Below are 25,229 nucleotides of genomic sequence, written 5' to 3'. Positions count from 1 at the left end.
TTTAAGCCCGACCTGTGGGAACTTTTTGGCGCCTTAATTGTTCTTTGACACCAATATTTTGCCAATATATGTTAAGAAAAAAAAGGAACAAGAAACGTTATTGAGGTTTGATATTTTACTGTCAAACCATTAAGTTTATTAAATCTAAACAAAAATCACAAATACATCCCGTTATATAATGCTTGAAATAGAAAAAATTATATTTCTTATACAATTTTAAATATAGATGCACACTGAATTGTTTACTATGTCAATTTTTTTTTTTTAAACTGCATATATCTGCAAACATAAACCTAGACAACAAAATTACCACGAATGGCTCAAATAAGTCGATCATCAACCAACCGATATCGTTTGGGCTCTAGACGCATCTGACGCACCTGACGCACCTTCTAATAGTCAGTGTTTACACTTGACTGGCCTGTGTGTCACAGTAATTATAGTGTTCAGTTAAGCTTTGCTATTCAAGGACTGTGTGAAGTTAGAAGTGAGAATGCGCTGGAAGTGTCAACTCCACACTTGTACTCGTGACCACACGGAGCTGTGATGTGCTGCAGCGTTGTGCTGCAGCGACATGTTGTTCTCCAGGAGGCGAGGCCAGAAAACACAACAGCCACCGTCTTCCTCACCTGTGTCTGGTTACTCATGACAGGAAATGACACGTATGGAAACCCATGAGGGAGGCCCAGAAACCTGAACAGGAAACACGAGGATCGATCAGGGGACATTTGCCTCGTGAGAAGACTGAGGCTTTTGTCCCCTTTGCAGAGATCCCTATTTCCAACACCTACTTTACATTCAACTTCAGAGAAGGCAGGAAATAAGTGTGTTCCTCAGATCCTCCACAAAGTGCTGACATCTGAGAATATCGGCAGCAAGTAAAGAATGAAGAGCGTGATAAGAGCATATTTCAAAGACCCTTCAGGTTTTACCTTAGCTGCACGGAGGAGAGCACTGGTTATCCAGTGTCTGGAGCGCCAGCACGCAAAATAAAAAATGCCTCCTGTCTTCATCCTTATGAAGTACCATACAGAAATAGACCTCATCCATCCTCCCTGCGAGTGTTATCTAAGATGGTTCTTGAATAATTGATGCGGACAGAAATTCCACCCCACATGGGAGGACGCTGGGTGTACAGGGCACCCCACCTTCTCCTCGCCCGTCCTCTCAAGGGCTCTGGCAGCCGAGTGGGTCAGTGCCCACTCAGATGTGAGTGACGGGACCTCTTAGTGACTTGGTCAATCACCCTGTGTTCATGTGCCATCGAGGCCTCGCTCCCAGGAGCACTCCCTCTCTGTCACTGTGAGTTCTGCCTCATATATAATTAAAAACAGGGTGCTGCTTAGCAAGAAGCTCTCAACCTGCCCTGCCAGGTGCACTGACTTCTACATCGCTCACACCTCTCCAGACTGGCCTGCTTTCAGAAAAATGCATGGAGTGATAAAAAGTATGGATTATCGTCTGCAGGAACCCACAACCATCCTTTAGCCATAGCTCCTTGTATTAAAACCAGTAAGTATGTTGGAGTAAAAATCAATGGGCAGAAGCTGGCCTGACAGTTTTCAAATACTTTGAACAGTTTATCACACATATAATGTCTTTTTCATTTACTTGCAAGACAGCACCTTAATACAGCCGGTGAAAGGTTGCCAGGACAGGAGTCCCTGCATCACTCCTCGGCCCGCTGTTAGGGCTGCACAGCTAATTTAGAGTATCACCTATCAAGCGTTGGCTCTGATGAGCGAACAATGTGCCATTAAAATGGACTCACATTGGTTTTAGTGGAGTGCTTCAAGGCAGCGTTCTTCCATGCGTCATTTTTAATACTCAGCAGTAGCAAATGATCACAACAGGAGGGAGGAATTTTTCTGTTACTTGTCAATTTCTCACCGACTTCCCGACATGACCAACCAATTACTGTGCCGAGGAGTGTGAGCGCCGACTCTCCAACTGTCGCTGAGGTAAAAGACTAATACAGGAAGGCATTTATACATCCGCCTGTAATATTTGAATACACATTCATTCTGCACATTGTCGTTTATAAAAGTAGAATTTTGAAAGTAAAATGTAACCATCACATTATTAATGATACATTACTCCCTAATCTAAAACAGGACAGAGAACAGATTATGATTTTTTTATTTTCCCTTTAAAAGTTGGTCCATCATTCTTTAAAGGGATAATAATAATAAAATAATAGTAATAATAATAATAAAAAGAAAACAGCTCCAGTTCATCTGTTTCATATTAAACATACAGAGAGAGATAAGAGAATACATTTAAAGTTGCTGTAAGCAGAGATGAATCTGCTCTATTGTTGCCTGCTTTGATGTTTATGAACACCTCAAACGGTTTTCTTAACTTCACTGAGGTACTTACGGATTGAATGAAAGTTTACTATGGTCCAAAAGGTGACGTGGATCAAAGTTCCATTTAGCATTAGCAACCAGCCCTAAAAAAAGACAAATTGGACATCTGTGGGGACACTAGAGACCCTGGAGACAAATTGTTTCCAAGTAGAAAGTGAGAATCTTTACTTGTGTCCTATACCACATCCATATGCATGACAGCCGTACTGTCGATTAAATAAAATGCAAAAATTACCCTAAAGATAAGCTGTTTTACAAATAAACGGACCCAACAATAATGTTGTGCTGTACCCTCAACCTCCTGTAAAGTAGAACAGAAACAAGTTAACGTGCATCAAAAACTATCATTCAAATAATAATAAATAAATAATTATTGATGTATTATCCCTTGATATAGAATTAAAGAATCAAAGAAATATTCAAAATATTATGGCAATTGTGTGAAACAACAATACAGATTGGTGTGGTCATGTGTAGCTTGTGGTACAGACCACTGTGGCACCATGCGAGTCACTGCTGCACAGGGAGAGCTGCTCTTCATCTGCTTCTCTTTAATGTTTCATATTCTGTGACTTAGTCAAACATTATCCTGCAGCCTCAATATTATGTTTACAGCAGCCCTTCATTGATTTTATATTTTTCCGATGATTTTCAGCACTTGGTTTAACATAATAGGATCAATCCACCTGCAGCTGCGGGGTTCATGATAGCGGTGGTTTGAGGACTGGGAGCTAGTGCTGGAAGCAGTGTGTAGTTTGTGATCAGCTAATCAAAGCAAAGCAGTTTAATCAGACCCACATTCTGAGTTTTGTCAGCGCCTGCTGAACCAGGTCTGCTGCTGCTGCTGCTGCTGCTGAGTTTAAAACCGGCAAACCAGTTGGTTGAGCTGCCAGCGCACATTGAAGTATACTGCCGTCAAACTAGAGGTCATGAACTGTGTGTGTGTGTTTGTGTGCTTGTGCGTGTGTCTATGCACATACGATTATATCTACTAAACTAGCTATGATTATGTTAGACAGTAACTACATTGTAAATTTATTTGTACACCTCCACACCGTAGACAGCCATTTCCAGAGGCATTATGGTTTCAGGTTGTCCTTTCGTTTGTCCCCCTCACGTATAATAGTAATAATTCATTTTATTTATGCAGCACCTTTCATACATAACAGGCAGTTCAAATTGCTTTACGTTAAAATCAAAGACATGAGATAAGATAGATAAATAAGTACACAAAGGTCCATAAAACAAAGGCGTAGGATAAAAACATAAAACCGAATCCTAATAACGCAAGCGCTTATGATGAAAACAAATTCACACAAATTCCTAGTGATTGAAATTATTGTGTTTTATCCTATTATTTAAAAGGTCCAACGTCAATTTAATGGTTGGATGATACAGATCTGCATAAAAGCAATATCCTGGTATTTACACTTTAACTAATCAACAGAAAGGAAGCTCTAACAGTAGGCATGGGCAAACCATATGGCATTAATTCTACTTTTTCGCTCCACATAATTACACAAAGATATCATTTTGATACAGGTGATTTTTCACCTATAAAATTCGTATTGTAATTTTTAAATAGATTACCTTTTCTCGTCAAACTTGGAGAGTTTATTTTTCATTTTGATGTGAACGTTTGGCTCAGTTGAATCCTGTGGTCTCTCCCTAACCCGCACAACACTCTTAGTAGCTTCTCATAACTACAACTCTGTCTATGCTACCAAAAGTGTTGGTCATGGGGGGGCCATGTCGCCTCTCCCTCAGCGTCACACACTACACAGCCACAAGCCCTCAGCCATATCTCCCTTGCTCCTCTGTTTGATTTTTAAAATATGCTCTGAGGCTCGGTTCCAGTGGAATCTGAGGGTGTAGGCGCTCTTTAAAGGGAGATATCTACAGAGAGAAACTTACATCTCTGGAATGTTGAAAATGTCTTGGAAAATTTCATTTTCTAAGAGAGGGAAAATCTTTTACACTGTTTGAACATTAAGTGCCTAATAAGGGTTCCGGTCCCTCGTGCAGTTCTGCCTCACAAGTCCTGGACTGCGAGTAATTGGATGTTTACCCTTCAATGAAGAGGGAAAGCTTTGAGGGATGAAGGAGGTGGAAATCCACTCGGCACGCCGCGCTCCAGGACGTCCCATGAAAGCTGAATGACGTTTCGATCTGCTGATTGAGGAACGTGATGGAAGCCGTTTGACGTCAACCTGATGATCATGGCCCTTACTTTCAAATGTAACCCTCAGTGTGAACAGGGAAAATATCATCTTTGAATACACAGGCATGACAAGGCAACAGGGTTGACACCACAGGGAGCACCTGGTCCTTCAAATGACCTCATATCCCATAGCTTTCACATAACCACGCTGAGATATCATCAGACGTAATGACTCCCGCAAGATTGCTGGCCATCGAAGGCATCATTTTGCTTTATTCAAAGGTTATTACCATAATAACATGTCTTCTATTACTCAGTGTTTGCCATTCTTTTTATGGACCATGGATGCAAGCGGTTCATATAAGTATTCCGCTGTAAATACCCACCTCATAAAATACATGACATATCATTTTGTTTTGACTGGTTCACAGAGGTCAACCCCCCCCCCCAAACCAAGTCTAGTTTTTGATATATCAAACACTGACCTTTTAGAGGCTCGAAACCTTTGAAGTTGCACCGATATTAGGGAACTGAGGTTCTCGACATTTTTGTATTCACATAAATAGAAATTGATCTCAATAGTAATGGATTTTAACGAGGGGACTATTTTACAAATAAATCAATTGTAATTTTTGTTCCCAAAAAGATTATCTTTTATTCATTTTTAATTTGTATGTTTTAAATTAGCTTGTTTCAATAAACCACTTGTTAAATGGTGGCAATAAGTCAGTTTTTCTTTTTAAAGTGAGTAATAAAGTGAGCCACCACCACCAGGCCCGACACCGTGCATTCAGGGCCTCTGACATCTACTAACTATTCAGTCTATGTGTTTTGACTGTTCAGCTGGGAGTGGGAGCTGGAGTAAATGAATCACACTGTTTCTTTTCTTCAGTCTGCCAGTCTGCTGATGGAATTCATTCACTAGCGAGGCTAATAGTAGCCGTATACACCTCCCACATTACACACACGCACACACACACACACACACACACACACACACACACACACACACACTGCACCCACAACACTTGTCCCTGAAGGACAGTCATTGACAGTGCATCCCGCCCACTCCTTCCTGTTATACCTACAAGGTTAATATGTATGGGAGACGTATTGAAAAGGTCATAACTGGAGCGTTTCACTGCTGTGTATCAGAGGGTTTGTACATAAATAAGAAAAGCTGCTGTTTGTTTATTCTTCATCAGTGAGCTGTTTTACTGCACTGATTAACAAGCGATGAAGAGTTGTTTGTCATTAGGACGAAAAAAGATACATATTTATAACCAGCACAAAATAAATATTTGATATAGAATAAATAATATGATATGGTATAAACATTCGGCGATGACATTCAAGTTCTTTAAGAGATTGATTTTCCCCCTGTTTTTTTATATATATTTGCTAATTTGTTTTATCCCAAATTAAGTAGCCTAGCCAAGGAGAGAATTAGCTTGTGCCATATTCTAGTGACATCTTTTGTTCCACTCTCATAACAATGGTAATCTCCACTCCTATTAACTGGCCCATTCCCATTCTAAATGCCTCTGGGACGACGACAGCTAGTTGCCAGAGACATTATGTTTCAAGGCGACCGATTCTTCTCACTCCAGGATCACCGGGCTGTAGTTTACTTAAATGAGATTGAGGATCATGGACAGTTGACCGTTGCAGGCTGGAGTCTGAATCACTGCTTTGATCACTCAGACTAACACAGCAAAGAGCACCCAGTTGTTCTAATAAATGTAATTACTCCTTGAAGCAATTGCAGATATTATTTCAAATGACGTACCCAAAGTTTTATTTACACTCTTAAGTGTACAGGCTTTACTGCTGGGTCTGCTGTTTTCGACCCAATGAGACAAATCTCAAAGATAAGCTATCAGCTGCAGGTTATCGGTGCATCTTGATAAATGTTGAAAGCTCAGCGGCTGAGATAACCATACCTTGTTAACACTTGGTTGCAGATGTTCACTTCAACAAAAACATGTCCCGCAAAATGTATATGTGTGTACGAGGCTCAACAGAGCTGAAAAACATGAGACGCTCAGAAACCCGAAAGCAGTGAGCAAAAAAACAACTACAGAAATATTTGAGTGCATGAAAATAAGCTGTGTAACCTATGGCTTTGCACACAAAAAAAGGCACATCATAAACACAGTGAGCATGATTCATTGCTGCACTTTATCTTCCTTGGCTTGAAGAAAAACATCGCCACGGCATCATGATATGGAAATGTTGCCACAGGAAGCCCATTTATTGAAATCTTCCAGCCGGCTGGCGAGTGCACTCCTTGTAGCTTGTTCGTTCCTTTCAACTGTTTTCATGTTCTTTAAATGAAGGCCATTCATTCTTAAGTGCCTCCTCAACCATTGTGGGGGTGGGACTTGGCAGCGCGGGTCTTCAGGTGACTCACAGGAACATCTCGGTCTGGGTTCCTGGCTGCTTCAGTGTTTCCCCACACACGTAGATTCAATCTGTGTCGGGGGCAGCGGGGGTGGGGACGGAGGCGTGGGGGTAAACGCCCATGTGAGAGCACGCTGTTCGCTTCCATGTGCAGCAGAGCTCGAGTGATGGGTGCACAGAGGATGAAAGGAAGAAGAGATTTCCCTCGCACCTACAGCCGTAACTGATGAGGTCTCTCTGTGAGGACAGCAAAAAAAGTCCTGGAGGCTTTGACGGTCCCCCGGCGGTGGCAGGGTTTCTCCCGGTGCTTCAGATGAAGATAGGAAGGGAGAGGCATTGAGAGAAAGAGCGGGAGAGTGACCGAGTAAGCAGAGTGAGGGGTTGAGGAATAGAGAGCAAGGCAAAGGATGCTGCACACATGAAACAATATTGTGCTTCCTTCGATGCATCTAAAGTCCTTAGGTAGTAGTTGTATTAGACATAGCACAAGCCATAGTTCAGACTGATACCTTCAGTTAAAACAAGTGGCTGTAAATTTAGTGTTTTTTCGCACTTCATGTGGCAGAAGTTTCAATCTGCAAAATTTGAATCCCTGCACTCACGACCTCTGAACTTTTCCAGTCTTTCTTTGTCAGACTGAGATTGTCTTTCTGTCCTCTTCGTTTCTTGTTCTCCGACTCAGTTCCCTCTGAAAGGCTCTTTCCTGCTTCCCTTGCACAGTCCTGTGTGTTTGAAGCAGGTGAACACCCACACAGTCACACCACTGCAGATCCTGGCTCCTGGCTGGTTTTTAAACCATGACAAGGAGCCCTCTCTCTGAATATCAAAGACCCGCATCTGAGAGCATGTAGACATGACTCACACCCGGGTCTGTCTTATTCCCAGCAGGCCACCTGAGCGTCCAACTCTCTGTATGTGGCAGGGGCTACTGGAGGACGCTGATCAGACACTGTCCTGTCTGGGGTTTGGGCAGAGCTGGGTTTGTATTTGTCACCCGGCAATGCCAACGTGAAAATCCCAGCAGTGTGCTTAGATTTCTAACAGACCCATTTTTTTCCCCACCCGGTTGCTACTTCCATGCCGGCCGGGTCATTCTTTGACAATAAGAGCGCCTGTGCTCTCCTCAGTACAATGTCAAACTGTGCCAGGCTAGCAAGGAGGGCAGAGCAGCTCTGACAGCTACAAAGTGGCTGAGGGAACTGTGTACTTTAGTTGGTCTGGTTCAAATGAAAGAGCTGCTAACAGCAACAAATCACAGCTGTGCAACGCAGCAACTTTCCCTCTGTGATGGAAACCTTTTTCATTAGTCTTCCCTTTTTACATTCCTGCCCCGCTGCTGGATATAGAGAACTTCTTTTTTATTTAGCACAGCAACTTATTACACATGTGAAGATTTCATTTTGGCCACTGGCAATAGCGTGTTGTTTCTGCCTTTGTGTGCGTATGGACGTGTGCACAAATGAATCGCCTGTGCATAGCAATGTGCACCTCTGGCCTGTCAGAGTTGCAGGCCTATTTGTATGGATGCCGGCCCGTATACCTTGGTTGCGGCGCACACGGCACTGGCACAGTAGCCCTTCTTGTGCGGCGGGATGACATGTGAATCGCAGCAGCCGAGAAAACCCTGCTTAAGTGGAGGCTGTAGGGAGAAGCAGACGAGAGCCAGGAGGCAAACAGACAAACAGATGGACAGGCTGATGCCAAGCAGGCAGTGGAGCAAATAGATTGTGCAGCACGGTGAACAGACTCAGCCTACCAAAGAACAACCAACAGACGCAGGACCATGCCACCCTTGTCAGCCGCTCGGGCTTCTCTATAACTCATCGAGATAGGATGGATACGTTGTAAATAGGACTCTCATCTTCCTCCTTCTCCTGATCTGCCCCTGTCACATCCCTCATTTGATATGTGTTATGTAGGAGGAGGAGATGTCAGCCCTGCGAGATGGGAAATGAACAAACACGTATGTGTGAGAACTGGAGTGAGAGAAAGAAATGCAGGAGAGAGATGAGTGCTGCAGGTGGAATTGGATGGTGGGACACTGGGGACTTGAGCCCAGCAGACGCACACAAATACACAATACGCTTTAAAAAAAAGAAAAAGAAAAAGAGAAGCACAGTCAGTTACAAAAGACATTATTTCCAAGTGTTAGATTTTAAACGCGCTGCCCTGGCAAGACTGAACAAATTTTTTCAAGAGAAATCCATGCTTTTGAGATTAGACGTTGTTTTGATTAAACAAAATCTGCTTTCTTCAAAGTGACTGGACATACTGGCACACTGGGGGACTTTGGTAATGGCGTTGGTGAACAGAGCTCCTCTTATGTTGATGTCTCAGGAACTCTCGGATAGTATTTAGCTTGTATTTCCCCGAGGCATTGGGCACATGCTCACTGGAGCAATAACCTTTGCTTTAATGCAGGAGGAGCATGATTGTAAGTTTTCCTTAGAGACTTTCCTCTCCAATGTGAGGTGCTCGGATTGACTCAGTCTTGTTTTTCCTCCATGGAAAACATCTAGCTGTGCAAGTCAAATAGAAAACCGCCTTAAAGAGTGGAGACAGCCCTGTCAGAACTGTCTGGTTGTGTACCTACACAGTCTAATGGTTTGTCTCTGTGTGTGTGTTTGTGTTTGTACATGTGCATCTGTGTGTGTTTGTCTGTCTACATAGGTAGAATGTAAGAAGGCCCAGCCCAAGGAGGTGATGTTCCCACCAGGTACACGAGGGCGAGCCAGGGGTCTGCCCTACACCATGGATGCCTTCATGCTGGGGATGGGCATGCTGAGTGAGTCAAACACACATCCACGCACACAATACCACACACTCACACAAGTACACAAACAAGCGATGCATGCATGCGTTTCAAACTGTGAATAAAAACTGTCTTTTCAGGCATTATATTCTGTTTAACCCAAAACCTGAGGTGCTGCATAAAAACACACTTCAGCATTGTTTGAAAACCTGAGGGCTTTCTGAATTTCTGACACAATAGAAAATGTCCAAAAAACGATTTGATAGCTTAGACATGGCTGTAATTGTAATTCATTTCCATTTCAATGAACTGTTTTGAAGTAGTTTTTTAAATGGCCTGTATCCCCACTTGTTCCTCCACCTACTCAAACATGTCTCTCACCAACTGAGCCTTTGGTCAGCAGGAACATCGTCTGGGTCTGAATTATGTACTATGTGTTATTATCGCCAGCCCCACTTAGATTGTCAGCCATAGTTGGAAACTCCACTTATAGTACCTATTTATGCAGGCTAAGATTGCTGCAAAAATACACTTCCCACAATGCATTTGGCCTTTCCTATTACTATTTCAGCAAATCATGATATATTTCATCACTGTCCTGTAAAACAATGACAAATCACACACATCTCATACTGTCTCAATATAAAGATATACACAATTGTAAATGGTAAAAATAAGTGACACGTTCTTTAACAATCGAAAAATGAAAACGTAGCTGCGCGTTTAGTTTTTTCCCTTTCGGGTGTGGGGGGGTCAGCAGAGTGGACGCCACGCACGCCGTCCAGTCATCAGTTTCCACCTGCTAGAAAAGTCAACTTATGCAAACTCCCGTCTAGATAACCCCATTAGGTGGGCGCTGCCCCCAATTAGGCTGCTTCAAGGTGTGCCACCAGTGGCCACTGTGGTCTATTTCTGGTCGAGTCTGGTACAGGCAGCCCCTGGGCATATAGGAGCAGACCAGCACATTAGCAGGCTAAATGAAGAGGAAAATTGGTGTAATGTCATATTAAGGATTCATCACTGTGCCCCCCTTAATGGGTAATGAAGGGGACACACATGTCAGGGAGAGATCTCATCTACAGGGACCTCAGCTGCTGGCCCACCCCTCTTCATTACCATCCAGCCCCTGCCTGTGGCCCTTTTATTTAACACTACTGCACACTCTCACTCCCCGCCTCCCCACCCATCTATCCATATTTATATCCATCCATCCATCTATCTATCTATCTATCTATATATCTATCTATCTTTCTTTCTTTCTATCTTTCTGTCCATCTATCCATCTATCTATCCATCTATCCATCTACCCACTTTCCTGTGTATGTAATTTATATGTACGACCAAACCAATTGGATTTCCCCCTCCACATAAAAGATTCATATTTTCTTTCAAAAGCAAAAGAGACACACAGCTGATTGTCACAGACGTGCTTTGCTGTGCAGCCCGCCCCCCCTCCTCCTCCTCATCCTCTTCCTCCTCCTCCTCCTCCTCTAGTAGCAGGTGCAGGCAGAGCCACACTCATGCATTTTTATCTCTACCAGGTAACGTGATGTTTGAAGCGCCTGCTATCGTTGATGGCTGGCCATGTTGCTTGGTTTTCATTTAAATAATGGATAGGAGCCAGTGGATTTGACCATCTATTGAGCTGAGCACCTCGTTTTTTTAAAAACAAGGAAAATTAAGTGAACAGTAAACTAATCATCTACAATCTGGAGATGAAACGGTGTGAAAATACATAAAATAATCCCAGTATTATTGTGGTGAAATGTGCTGAAAATGTTCAAAAGTGGAGTAGTATATTATAGCACCATTTTATTAATATTAACATCTGAATGTTAAATATACAACATTAAGATTGAAGAAAGAAGGCTTTAGCTTACTAAAGAAGTAATTTCAGATATCATGATAATGCTGAAGACAGCAAATTAATTAGCTGCGTTTTCCAATGTTTAATTCCCCCTGACAGCAAAGTAGACTAACAGACTCAGGACTTAAGTTCAATGATTCACTGAACTTTAGATAAATGCAAATAATGATGCCGCATAGTTCCAGAGGAAGGAAATGAACTGTTTTAAACGGCAGTAATTTCTCTACCATTGTCTGCTAAGAAACCAAAGAAGAAAACTATTTTCAGCGCACTCCTTTCATTTCAGCTCAGTGTGTGTCTCCACCGTGTTGTCATTCAATGTCGAGTTTCTCTCTGGGCTTGTGTGTGTGGGGAAGATTGGCCCACACACACACACATAGAGCCATAGTGGAGGAGAGACAGTTAGACAACCCTTTACGTTAAATGCAGACATCGACCGCAAACGTCTGAGAGGTAGCAAAGAAATGTTTGTTAAACACATGCGATTGGCAACAATGGATGCTAACAGTCGCTATTATTATACAATACAGCTAAACAAACTTCTGGCTTTGTCCACTGAGACAACTGAAATAAATCTTTAGCTCTGCCTGCTGCTCCAACCGAAACGTTTTTACAACAAACAACAAGTGCACGTTGCTTGCCGCACCCGGAGACTCATTTTGGTTGATGCTGGACAGTATCAACCAAGCAACCATGGTAATTACGGGAATTATAGATTAAAACGGTACAGCTAACCATCAGCAAACTGGTAACCGTTTCATCTATCAGTATAATCTAACTGTAGATATTATTTATGCATCTTTTTGTCTGTCTCCACATGCAGTATAACGTGGTAACATATAACATTTACACCGTGTTTTAATGCTGTGGCTTATTTGTGTAAGCCCATGGCCTGTTTTGAGAGAGGTCATTGTAAACCGTCAGCACAGTGATTTAAAACCGTTTTAGTTCTTGCCATTATTTTCCATCGCTTCATAGTTTGATTAAATCAAATATTGAAACCATTTACCTGTTTTAATACGGTTGCTTATACGTCCATCCATATATCTATATCCAGTGGCACAAACTGCCCGAGTTATTGTGGGCTTGACCTTTCCACGAGACCGATTATACAGCTGTTTGTGGCAAAGGGGTTGATAAGGCTGGCGGAGCGCCTCTGTCAGCTCTATCTCCGTCGCTCCCGGTTCCATCTCATCTGTTAGAAGTATTTAACAAGCACAGTGAACTTTTCAGAACTTATTACAGTCTAATGTGTCTGCGAGGAGGAGAGCACTCTTCCCCTCCATTGGGAGATGGCAGGCAGGGAAGCAGTGATGTGCTCATGTGAGAATATTAACAGCCAACTTGTTTGGAGACACTCTTATCTAAATGAAATTGGAACAAGGACGGCGAAACATTCCTTTATATAATTTGCATTTGGAAAACGGGACCCTAGGCTCATTATTTAAGAAAGTGTAAGCTCCTTTTGTGCCAAATCTCATTACAGCCATCCCTAGCTCCTTTGTTTACTGCCTCTAATCGAGGCATTTATCTTTATTGTCTTGTGCCCGATGTATGTTTGCTGAAATTAATACACATTTGAGCTGGGGCGAGGTATGGGTGTACCAGATGGATAATTGATTTTAAAGTGAATCAGAACTGTTGAGCCATAAAATAGATACATTAGCATGAATATTAATAAGGCAAATAGGAGCACTAAGAGGCCGCCACCAGGCCAGACACAACGGCAGGCTTCATTTAGCAGTATGGTACAAAAGATAGCAGCGTCGCTCCCCCTTTCTTTTTTCTTTCCTCCCACTCTCTTGTTTCAAAGTATTCATCGATGCGCACATAAGAAGCATTTTATGAGATGGAATCTTAACTTAACATGTACCTTAATCCACTTTCCAGACTCTTTTGTATTCCTCTCAGTAGCTCTCTCCCCTCACACACTTGATATACACATGTGGGTGCAAATTCTTCATTTATAGCCATCTTGTAAAAACCCATTCTAATGCAGTACATCAGACTGCAGGAAAGTGGTTTTATCGCTGCTCCTGAAAATGTTGAAATAAGGCAGTGTAAGGAGCTGCTCCATCTGAGACAACAATTTCGGTTTGGAATTCATTCTGTTTGACAGTAAGACGGCATCAAACACATAATATCCAATAGTTTGTGGTCCGTGATAGCTTTTCATTGCATCACATCACAGTTCCTTTCAGACAAACAAACAGTGAGGGGGTTTGTGAAAGCCATCCATCTGTAGCTTCCTGGTGATGACTTCTCATCAGCACCTAATGAGGATTTTTCTTTTTTTATTTCTTTTTCTTCCTCTGGTGTAGCCTCAGTCCTGCTTCATCCCACAGCAGACCCCCCCCTCCCTCCCCGCCTATCCGAGTTGCATTTCTTTTTTGTCTGCTCGAGAGTGGAGAGGGTCTGGGAGAGGCATTTTCCCATTGGGTCAGGAATAAATTGAACTTTTTCATGGACAGCAAACACTGATTAGATATTTATGACCAAGGTCAACCTTTCTGATTCCAGCTGGCACAGGCTCTGAGGCATACAGAACAGAGCATCTACACACATGCTCACGTTTACACACACACACACCCACACACAGACACGCACAAAGCCTACATATGCTCACGCACAACCTCACACAAATATGCATGCATGCAAAGTATGTTTTGACACCTTCATTCTGTAGACCCAAGCATAAATGTGCATATAAACCATCTGCGGTGTAAATATCTTTCTCTGTACTTGCTCCAGAGCTGCAATGTGACACAGTGTATGCATTGCACTGTTAACTTTTCCCGTCCTTTATAGTATTAGTCCTCAGCGTCCATTCGCAGCCGCCAAAATTTACAATGTAGACATTCAGAGGGTAATTTATCAGGCCGGTACGTGGCTAACGAGAGCCGAGGACACTGAGGCCTGAAAGATGTTCCAGAGGTCAGTCTCTGAGGTGTCCCTTACACACAATGAAGAAAGTCTTATCAAGGTTGGCGGCTGTGATTCATTCCTGGCCTAAAGGACTTCCTCTTATTAGGTAATTTAGCACAGATTTATGGTTGAAGGTGATAATAGCTTGAGGAAACCAGATAAAGAATGAGACATATACCATAATTAGAGGGTTAATTATGTTTATATTACCCTCTTATGGTACTCAAATTCTCACAGACTTACACACAGGCTCTGCCACCAACCCTAAACTCAGATTTCTTGTTTTGTCTGCGTTCCACTTGCTCTCCGCCTGCTCCCTCACAACCCGTTTCTCAATATGTTGCCCACAGCTGCTTCTGTCTGAAAACTGTCCAGCTAATTAACTGGTGGGTCTGTGGTTGTAATAAGAATCATGACAGCAGATGAACAATACATCTGCTACTCTTAAATTGTTCTAATGACACTGGGATCTCTTTGGTTCTTGTTGCAACCCTGCCACCACCCAGGGACTGTACAGCTTCGTCTGTAGGCCCTTACTTTGACTTTGGTTGACTGCATACTGCGGGAAAAGTTGTAGATTTACAAGAGGAAAAAAACTCATTCTTTGAGTTTATTAATGCATAAATGTGCAAAAACAAAATCTGCCACAGTTGTCAAGACACTGTGACAATACAACTGTACAATACAAATTTAATTCTAATAAATTCAAGAAATTGTGTTCTGAAAAGTACAACAGAGCATTGGTGCCATATTGAAGAACAATAATTCTTGAGATTGTGAGAAGAAAACGCTTTTAATATCATGAGAAAAAAATTGTAATTGAGCAAAGAAAGTTGTATTATTATAAGATTGAAGTCATAAAAAGAAAAAAAAATTGGGAAATAAGCAGCAAAGACAACTGAAGTTTTTCCACTCGATCTGGATCACTAATCTCGATTAGCAACTAATCTATTTGTTGTTTGAGAAACTATTAAGCCCTTTAAATATCACATGTAACCAACAATAGCCCTGCAGTCGACTACTACTAGTTAACATAACAAATGATTTTATCATTTTTGATAACTAAAGTATAACCTAACAAGATGTTAATTTTAACACAGGATACAGGCCAACAACAATTACTCTTAAATTATGACTTTATTTTTTGTAAAATTGTGATTTTATTCTTGAAGTCCTTTTAAGTGGTCCTAAGACTCCATTATATAGGAACCACCTACAGTGGATGACCTATTAGCAAGTATTTTTAGATTTTAGTCCAGAATCAGTTATGTGCTAATGGTTAAACCTAAATGCAGAACACAGGTACAAGCGATGAAGTGAAGATTTATTGGGGGGAGGCTCTGGCAGGCAGAGGCTGAGGACAAAGCAGGGAGTTTGGTTAGAGGGACGGGGCCAAACGAGGGTGAGCTGTGAGCAGGTTTGGTTGACTGGGCAGCGGGGGGGAGAATGAGCCGGGGAGCAGACTGATGAGGCTGGGGGGGGGGGGGGTCAGTGAGGCTGGGGAACGGAGATGAGCTTGTTTATGGGGAGCTGGGTTGTGTGGCGAGCGTGGCAGGCAAGAGTCGAGCAGGTAAACAGGCAGACAGGAGGTTATCCTGAACCTCGAGCTCAGACAGCTTCCACACAGAAAAGTGCCCGTGGATGTAACCAACATCTATGCATCTGCTCTTTGCATTGTAGATACTGATGCACAAAATCTCATCAGGATTATGTTAATTTGTGAGTTAAGTTTTAGAGAATTCCTAAAACACATTCATGGTTTACATTGACTACATTTGCAATCCTATGTCAGTTTAATGATTTACTGGAAAAAGTCTTACCTTCATAGTGTAAAAGTAATATTTACCAAATAACCCTGGGTTCTATTTTATTACACATGACCCACATTGATAATTACTTATTAAACTGATGATATATATAATAAAGGTTATGTATGGCATATAGAGCATTTTTACAAGAAAAACAAGAAAAAATAAAGCAAAGGTACAACAATCAAAGTTTTCATAAATTGATCAACAAATGTATTTTGTTGCTTATAATTTGCTTGCATCAGGAATTTATGTAAACACAACATTAAAACAAACCCATATTCTATAAGCCCGTTCATTCTCTCTTAATATACCACTCATTTATATGATCTTATAATGTAAAATATTATTGACTGCTCCTTTTCAAGAGACTTGAAACTAGAAATTTGTGTTGTATGTATGTTAAAGAGAGAAAACTGGGCTTACCAGAATACTCACTAAATATCTGTACATTATAAAAATGTACAACATTATGTAAAAAATTACTCAAATAAAACAGTGAAATAATATTTTCTGGTGATGCTGTCCCCACACAGACTGAGGTCGTTTCTGTTTGGCGATTTTAAACACATTTAGCGTTTGCTTATGATTCCCACAGAGTATTTGTTGCCTTGGTAACAGTTGAGATAACTACTACAGATAATGAGTTAATTACTGGTCAGACCTTGTTTCAGCCAGTAAAGAAAACACAGCAAACCCCATGTGAGCGCGGTGCTGGAGGTGCAAATGGAGAACAGCTATCACCTCCTCGCCCGTGGCCTCTTTTTTTTTAACAAATTGCATCTAGCCATATTAACAGATGAACCTTTCTGCCATGCTGAAGATTCACAGAACACAAACAGACAGCCGCGTCATTTCAAGGCACCCACTATAAAGTGTTATTACGCTGAGCTGTAAAAAATGCCTCAGAGCTTATGGTTGAGTACAAAATTGGAAATGAATTAGACGGCTAAAGAACCAAGAGCGGCGCTGTTTGTTCAGGGGCTTAATGCTTTGCTCTTCAAGTATTTGCCAGTCCTTGATAGCCAACCACAGTGAGGAAGTAACCCAAGAATGCATGAAGAGGGAGCTGTCAGTTCGGTGGTGCTCCTACGCTCCCGTTGACATACCTCAAATGTGTTTTAAATATAATGACACAGCTTATTGATCCATGTTGGGGTAAATTGCTTAGTTTAAAGCAAGATCATGTATAATATGAGCAGCTACGCACAATTTAAATCACTACTCCGGGAAGAAGATCATTTCCCCATCTAGGCCCCCATTTCTTTTATAGCTTTGGCCGTCACTCTTATAGATTATTAAAAAAACATTTCACTCACTAAATTGATTACTAATATCGCACGAAGCGGCTGCACCTTTAGAACAAGGTCCTGCAGCACGAGCAACAAGAGCAGCCTGATGAAGATTAGAGGTTAATCTAATTGAGTGGAATTGTTTGTTGTTTGTTGTCGAACCGCGCACACGGCAAATGATCTTCAGTTGACAATCTATCAACCCTTCAATTATAACTACCCGTCCCCTCTCCATTAGCCGTGAAACATAAAAATAGATTGCCTCATGCTTATTGCAGCTTTTCAAAAAGGCGTTACACACAATGTGCCCAAGACTTTGTATGATAAGTGTTATTCCATAGTATGATAGTTTGTTTCTAGGTTCAGGCTTATGTACGTTTAATTTTAATTATTACCTCTGTCAAGGAGGATACATTTTCGACCCTGTCTGTTGTTTGTAGGTTTAAATGTGTTTGTTAGCAAAATTATACAAATCAGCGGATCAGATTTTCAACCAATGGCCAAAAACATTATGTTTTGTCATTGTCTATCCATTTGTCCCATTCCCGTGCACACAACATCTCAAGAAAGCCTTGAGGGAATTCCCTAACATTTTGTACGAACTTTCACTTAGACTCAAGGATGACCTGAATAGAATTTGATGGTCAAGGACACTGTGGCCTCACAAAGTCAGTAGTTTTTTATGGAACATGATATCTAAAGATCAGTTTGAGGGAATGTTGAATTTGGTATAAGCTTTCACTTGGACTCGTAGATGAACTTATTCGATTTTGGTGCCTGGAGGTCAAAGGTCAAGGGACCTCATGTCACTGTGAATGTGTCATATTAGGAATGCCTGTAGGGAAGTCCATTACATCTGGCACAATTCACTTGGGCTCACTGATGAGTTGATTGGATTTCAGTGGTCCAAGGTCAAGGTCACGGTGGCTTTGGCCTCTTGCATGTGAAATCTCATGACGACTTGAGGGCAATTCCTCAACTTTCAAATGATCAAGTGTCACTTGGACGCAAAGATACAGTGATTATGTTTAAATGTCAAAGGTAAAGGTCACAGTGACCTTTATATGAATCTGGAAAAAAAGTATGTAGAAATATATGCTTAGAAACTGTTATGGTTAGTGGAGGCATACAACCCCAGTGCGGGAATTCTAGTTCATTAAATAACGTCAGAATCTTTTGCTAAAACGTGAACACTTTACTTGTCGGTATCCTCCAGAGATTCAAAGGCAGCTTTCCGGGGCTTGTTTTCTCTCTAAGGGTACATAAGCAGCTATGGCCCAGGGTTTTCCTCCACGATTCTTTTTGCTATATTGGTATCACATCTCTGCATGTACATTATTTCTAGATGTCCTCTAACCTCTTTGTAATCTTTCTCCTCTTTATCAAAGGTTACCCTAACATTGTGGCGACGTACGGCCGCGGATACACTGGATTCGCACCCAGCTACAGCTACCAGTTCCCCGGTGAGTTAAAGGCTTCCTTTAAATATCAGTGTCGCCGCTGATTTCTGTCATGCACTCTCAAGCGGCGCAATCAGACACACATTCCCCAGAACACCAACACGCGCACACATGAACGCTCAACAACACACACACCCACACGTCAATCATCAAATAATCTTCAGGGTTATAAAGTTTGCTACGTGTTTAGATTTCTAAGGGTGGCTTCTTAAAGCTGACGTTTCGTGAAATAAATTGCTTACTCCTTTTTATGCCACACTTGAACATCACCATGACCAAATGTCTAAAATGGGGAAAGTTCTTCGTCTTCCGAGGCTCAATGTATGCAAATTTGAGTGTGGAGAAGCAGGTAAATAAGCACCGCTTTATGTAGGCAGGTTTTTAAAAATATGGGTCTTTTAATGGAAAATGAATGACGGCATTTTCTGCATTAAAAGTGTTGACTCGGAGTGATGGCCACTTTAATAGGAGTCCGAGTGATACGTGTCCAGGCTGGAAGTGGGCAGCTGTACCTGTCGGCTGCTGGAAGGGGCCCACGGCTCTGAGGCGCCATCACTTACACAGGCATCCTGTCAATTTCATGCTTTATTTAGGGACTTTACACATGCTTTGTTTGCCATGCCAGACATCATTCCCTCCACTGATAAGACGGAATGGGAAATATCTGACAGCAGCTCAGATCTCTGTAATATCTTTGTGAAATAGATTCAGGAATGGTAAGACCTGAGGTCCAGCTGTGGCCACCGGCAGATCAGACATATGCTAGATTTACACCTGACCACAACATTATTTGACAGAAGAAAAGGAGTAGCACCTACCCATCAGCGTGGGCGAACATGAAAAACATACAAATGTGGGAATTAAGCAAATGTTGTCTGTGATAATGACCAATTATTTTGATAGCTGATTAGAAGAACACCAATGTGTAGAATTGTGTGTGCAGCACGCATATAAAATCAAATAAAAATTGACAAGATTTATCAGTCCTGCATTCCGTAAACACATCGTAAAACATTTATTACCTTGGTTCTGCAAAAAGACAAGGAAAAGATCAGAGGGAAAATAACTGATCACTATTTCCTCAATATAAGTAACTCTAGTTAAACACGGATTTTTGAAATGTTTACTATTTACAACAAATTAAGCGATATAACCTTCCCCGAGGCAGAGTGTATGATCCTGTCCATGTTAAACTCAATTTAAAGAGTTTGATAAAGCTGTATGATTAAAACAGCCTCCTCTGGGCGCGCTCAACTCTTGACAGGGTAATTGGAATTTTTAATGTATGAATCAGACTCCCTGTCCAAATTAAATAACCCCAGGCCAAATATTGACTAGTGTCCTTCCTTCCCAAGATCTGGAAGGCATCCTCAATTTAAGATCAAAAGCTTTTTCTCCCACTGTACGCAACCTCACCGAAACACTCACTATAAATAAATGGAGCAGGGACTCGGCCGGCTGGATCCGAGAGGTGTAAATTGTGGGCTGCATTTCAAGGCTTTTTTATTCGCAGTAAACCTCAGGGGCCCGCTGTTAAGAGGGAAAAAAGAGTGGTTAGGCAATTGCTCAATTGTCAAGATAAAACAGTGATAACACATTGATCAGTGATGAAGCACTGAATTAATTACGAAAAAGCTCAATACGACGTACACGGGCAGAGAGAAACCAAAGCTGACACCACTGCAGCTGAAACAGAGTTCAAGTCTAAAAGAGATGTGAAATATACAGAAGCTCAGATGGAGGAAAATAAAGCTCTCAGTGCAGCCGGTTAGACTTAAAGCCGACACCAGCTCAACAGCTGTTAAACAGAATCTGACAGCTTAGCACTCTGCTCCATGTGGCACTCCCAATTAATTTCTACATTGATCACAAATTGTGTTTGATATCGATCACATACAGTATTTTTTCCCTCTCTACGTGTTGGTATTTGTTATGCTGCGTGTTGCATATAGAAGTATTCTGTCGCAGGACGAGCATTGTTAATGTTTAATGCACTAAGAGTCCTTCATAAATCACTGATGTAAATCGGATCATCCTCTATTTATCAAAACGTGTCTATGGAAGTGAGCATGTATCAGGGCACAGCTCCAGAGAGCAAAGTCAGACATTTATTCAGCGGTGTCTGTTTGTGCTGAAATTAGTTGTGACTATAAAACCGACAGCTACCCAGAAATTGCTAAGTGATGTGAAACCCAAGCAAACCCAGTCAACAGATGTTTCTCTGGCACAGAGAGGTGTGGTTATCTGTATGTCCATCAATGCCGTCTATTGTAATGTGTGTATTTTGGGTCAAGGCGTATCCATGTTAGCTATCTGCTGACAGTTACTGGTTTTATAATCCAATCTTAGTCTGTATATAAAGAGGAATAACATGACTGCCCCCGAAAAAATGAAGCCAAAACACCTTGATTGCCCCCTTGTGGCCGGCTGCAGTATAGGTCATAAACCCCACCTCCTTTAAGTTAGCAGATGGAACATGGACCAAACTAAAGGTCACATCAAAATGTATTTTTCTTGAAGGTGGTTTCTGTTGGATTAGGGAGTTCATCGTTCTGATTTATGTTGAAGTGTTCATGGTTTTGATAAGGTTGATTTTCAATTATTTAATTAATGCAACAACAAAAAAAATCCTGCTGAAGTGTCATGATTGACAGGTGAGTTTGATATTTGGTTCCTCGTTTACTGTGGCTCCACTCTGTAATCACTACTGTGCGGACCCTGGCTACCAGTGACGTCACCAGTACGAGATGGCAGCACCTACATGCAGGATATTGCGGCTTCAGTTTTTGTACAGTGGGAGGCAGCGGAGAGCATCTTTATTTACAGTCACTACTGCCATTAAAGGGAGAGAGGATTTCTTAACAATAAATATGTAAAAAAAAAAGTTGTGCACATTTACGGCAAAGCAGATAATGCTTCCATGGAGATATTGATATATGAAAATTGTTAAATCAAATTTTCTGTCGGACGTCGAGGACAGACATTTGTCATTCTTATCGAGTTTTGTGTTTGTCCCTCGTCTAGCCTGGTTACAGTGCGTTCACACTGAACAGAAAGATGGCTGTGGAAGAGAGGCGTTTGTTTGATAAAGATGCCTACTTTGATTTTTGCTGTTTGTAAATTCCAAGCCATGTTTAATATGCAGTAATCACACGCTGTTTACCTCGTCGCCGCATTGTTTCTGCATTATGCTTAAACTAGGACTGGGATTGAATTTTAAAGATGATGCTGCATGTTTATGGACAATCAAGAAGACGTTTTTACAAGTATCACAAGTAGTAAGGAGATGTAACACATGATTAGCAGCACCCACAAAGCAACAAGTTGTTCTGTTTGTTTCTATTCATCAAAGCTTCTCTTTGTAATAATGGCTACAGCTTCTTGATTATTCGCAATGTCGAAGTCACATAGTTCCTTCTTTTGTTAGAAGACGTTGGCTCTTCCTTGTAACTCACTCAAACGGCTGTCATTCATATCAAATCCTTTTCACAGATTGTTCTAATGCACATACTTGAGTTGTATGGCAAGCAGTGGTCATGTCAGTGTCAAATAAAAGGAGATGGGACTGTTACGTTTGTATGCAAATGTGACATGTGATATGTGAGTATCACCGTGTTGTCATTTGCTGTGTGGATTTACTGTAAAGATTCCCACTGTGCAAGATAGAGTGTTTGCTCAGGTTGTTGCTGCCTTTACCTTTAAATAACACCAGCCAGCCTAGACGTGCTGCCAGCACATGATTTCAAAAGAAAACGAGAATAGCACTCAGTAGAGTGCATGCCTCCTCAAAGTCAAATTCCATCAAGCGGCAACAAATTTCATAGACTGAAAGATATCAGTCCCCTAGATAGACATTTTGCATTATTATTCCCTGGGATTTTGGTTAAAACTTCAAAAAGGAGGCCCCTAATTCGCATTAATATGGATCCGCCCCTTATCCTATTCTGCACAAAATGAAATGGGTTAGTCCCTGACCCATCCCTCATCATTCAACACAAATTTGTGGAAATCTTTTCTTTTTTTTTGTGTGTAATCCTGCTAACAATCAAACAAGCCCAGACGAAAAAATAACCTCCTTGGACAGATGATAATATAACTGCTTCATTTTGCTGTAGCTGAATCTACATAGTTATTCTCAATCCCTTAATTAACCTTACAATGAAATGAGACACACAGACTCAGGAAGTACACCAAAAGGATGTGCTGCCTTGGGCTCTGATAATCCCTATTTCTGAAAGCCGTGTCAATCAATTTGAAATATTTACATAATTAAGGTTGATTTATAGAAAAGGGAGAACAGTAGTTAACCGCATGTTAAACCCATCCTACACTAGCATGATATTTAAAGGACCAGTTTATATGAATTGTGGCTGCACAGGTAGTACTGGTCAGATCATTTTTTGTGAAGTTTACAACATATCTGCTAAATGCCTTAGTCGTCTACATAAGCAAGTGTCCTCATCTATTGTTCACATCCACTTACTGAGCTGAGTGAGTCCTTTACATTAACAGATAGATGCAGAAATAAATGAAACCATTAGGATGATACGTTGTCTGGATGTTGAAGAACAGCACAATGTAACACAACATAAAGTGTGTTGCTGTTTTTTATCTATTAAATAGACAAATCGATTTAACAAAATAGATTTGGCCATAAATAAGATTGCATCTATCTAATGTGTTTTCTTATGATGTAAACATCATATTTCAAAATGTGATTCGAAATTATCAGAATAGTGAGGCCAAAAAAAATGGAGGAAAAATAATAATTTGGAAATGTGTTCCATGAAGCACAGGATTAAAGAGCTGGAGTCTGCAGATTAATTAACATGTGTGTCCTGCTGCCTTTATATGGCTGCAGGGATTTAATGACCTGAAGGAGACGCTTTTCATACAGTATAAAGCAGCTGCGGAGTCAATCACATTACTGCTGCTTATACCCACATTAAACTTTTTATTTTTTACTGCTGATTTAAATGCATCGAGAGAGTTTGATTAGACACACTTTAGTTAAAAAGCTTTTTCTGTTTGGCGACTACTCTGCATTTGCTGAAACGGTTTCTATTGTTGATCGCAGCAGTGAAGTGGCATTGCCTCTGCAGCACACCGGTTGACGCGTAGGTCGACCCATAACCTGCGGATCCTGTAACTTATAAATAACTTACAGAAACATTGTGTGCAGTAGGCTGTGATTACACCCCCCCCCCACACACACACACACACACACACCCACACACTCTCCCTCTGGAGGGTGCAGGTTCTTTTATGTCCCGGTTGTCAATAATCTCTCCACCCAGCTATAAAGTAACCTACATCTATTGCACGTCTCCCTGCACACAGACTACAATTTATAATACTTTAGACCTTAAACGGAGTGTATAGACCTACATACCTAAAGGGGGGAAAGGGGATGTTCTGCTGTTTTTCTTCCCTCTGAGCCAGCTCCAGTTGCAGACTCGCCTCAAGTGTGTCACAGCTGCTCCTCCACCGCACTTCACCCTCCTTCAGCTCGTTGTCTTTATGAGTGAGCAGGGTCTGACGCTCTCTATTCCTGCTCTACTGCCCTTGTTCTAGCCACTCTTTTAACAGCTCGTCTTTTTGTCGGGGCTCCTCTTGGAGCTCCTCCATCTGCCCCCGTCCCTTTTCCACCAGGTTAACGTGCTCCTATAGAGCCTTGTTTTCATCTCTCAGAGCCTTCTCTCACCCACTGCAGAGTAGAGGGCAACTCTGAGGCCATGTACACTGTGCTGCAGCTGCACTGGAGCTGGTCTGTGCTGTTTAGGCCCTGAAAGAGCAGCCTCTAACCCGCACAGGGCCAAATGGCTGAAAAATAGTAACATAGAGTACATTTAGTTCATGGGGAGGACTCTAGTCCCACCTTAACACAACCGGTACCGTTATTTAAGCATTTGAACTTACTTTAGTCAAAGGGCAGGACTCCTTGAAACTATATCTCATGGTATTATTTTCACTCTGTCACAGTTTTTCTCCTATCTTTATAAACATGGACACTACTCTGCGTACATATCCCCCGAAAGCCAAACCTTTTTGAGACCCCAGTGCATTTGAGATTTTTGGCTTATATTTGACTTTCAACACAGAAATCATTTTCACTTTAATTTGAGATTGTGTGGGGTTAAATTTGAATTACTGTCGATTATTTTGGTTAAACTTGAGGATAATGTCGTGGGA

General features: G+C 41.5%; 1 protein-coding gene across 8 annotated transcripts in view; it reads left to right on the top strand.

The window, feature by feature from the left end:
- msi2b (musashi RNA-binding protein 2b) overlaps nucleotides 1-25,229 on the top strand; it is a 255,566-nt gene that overhangs the window by 186,298 nt on the left and 44,039 nt on the right. For all 8 annotated transcript variants that reach the window (XM_053442301.1, XM_053442300.1, XM_053442304.1 and 5 more), the window contains 2 exons: nucleotides 9,604-9,718; nucleotides 18,966-19,040. In XM_053442301.1, the coding sequence (XP_053298276.1) occupies nucleotides 9,604-9,718; nucleotides 18,966-19,040 (190 nt within the window). The remainder of the gene's footprint in view (nucleotides 1-9,603; nucleotides 9,719-18,965; nucleotides 19,041-25,229) is intronic.

Source organism: Pleuronectes platessa, chromosome 15, assembly GCF_947347685.1.
Source record: "Pleuronectes platessa chromosome 15, fPlePla1.1, whole genome shotgun sequence".
NCBI lineage: Eukaryota > Metazoa > Chordata > Actinopteri > Pleuronectiformes > Pleuronectidae > Pleuronectes > Pleuronectes platessa.
This window is presented reverse-complemented; position numbering and strand designations above follow the sequence as displayed.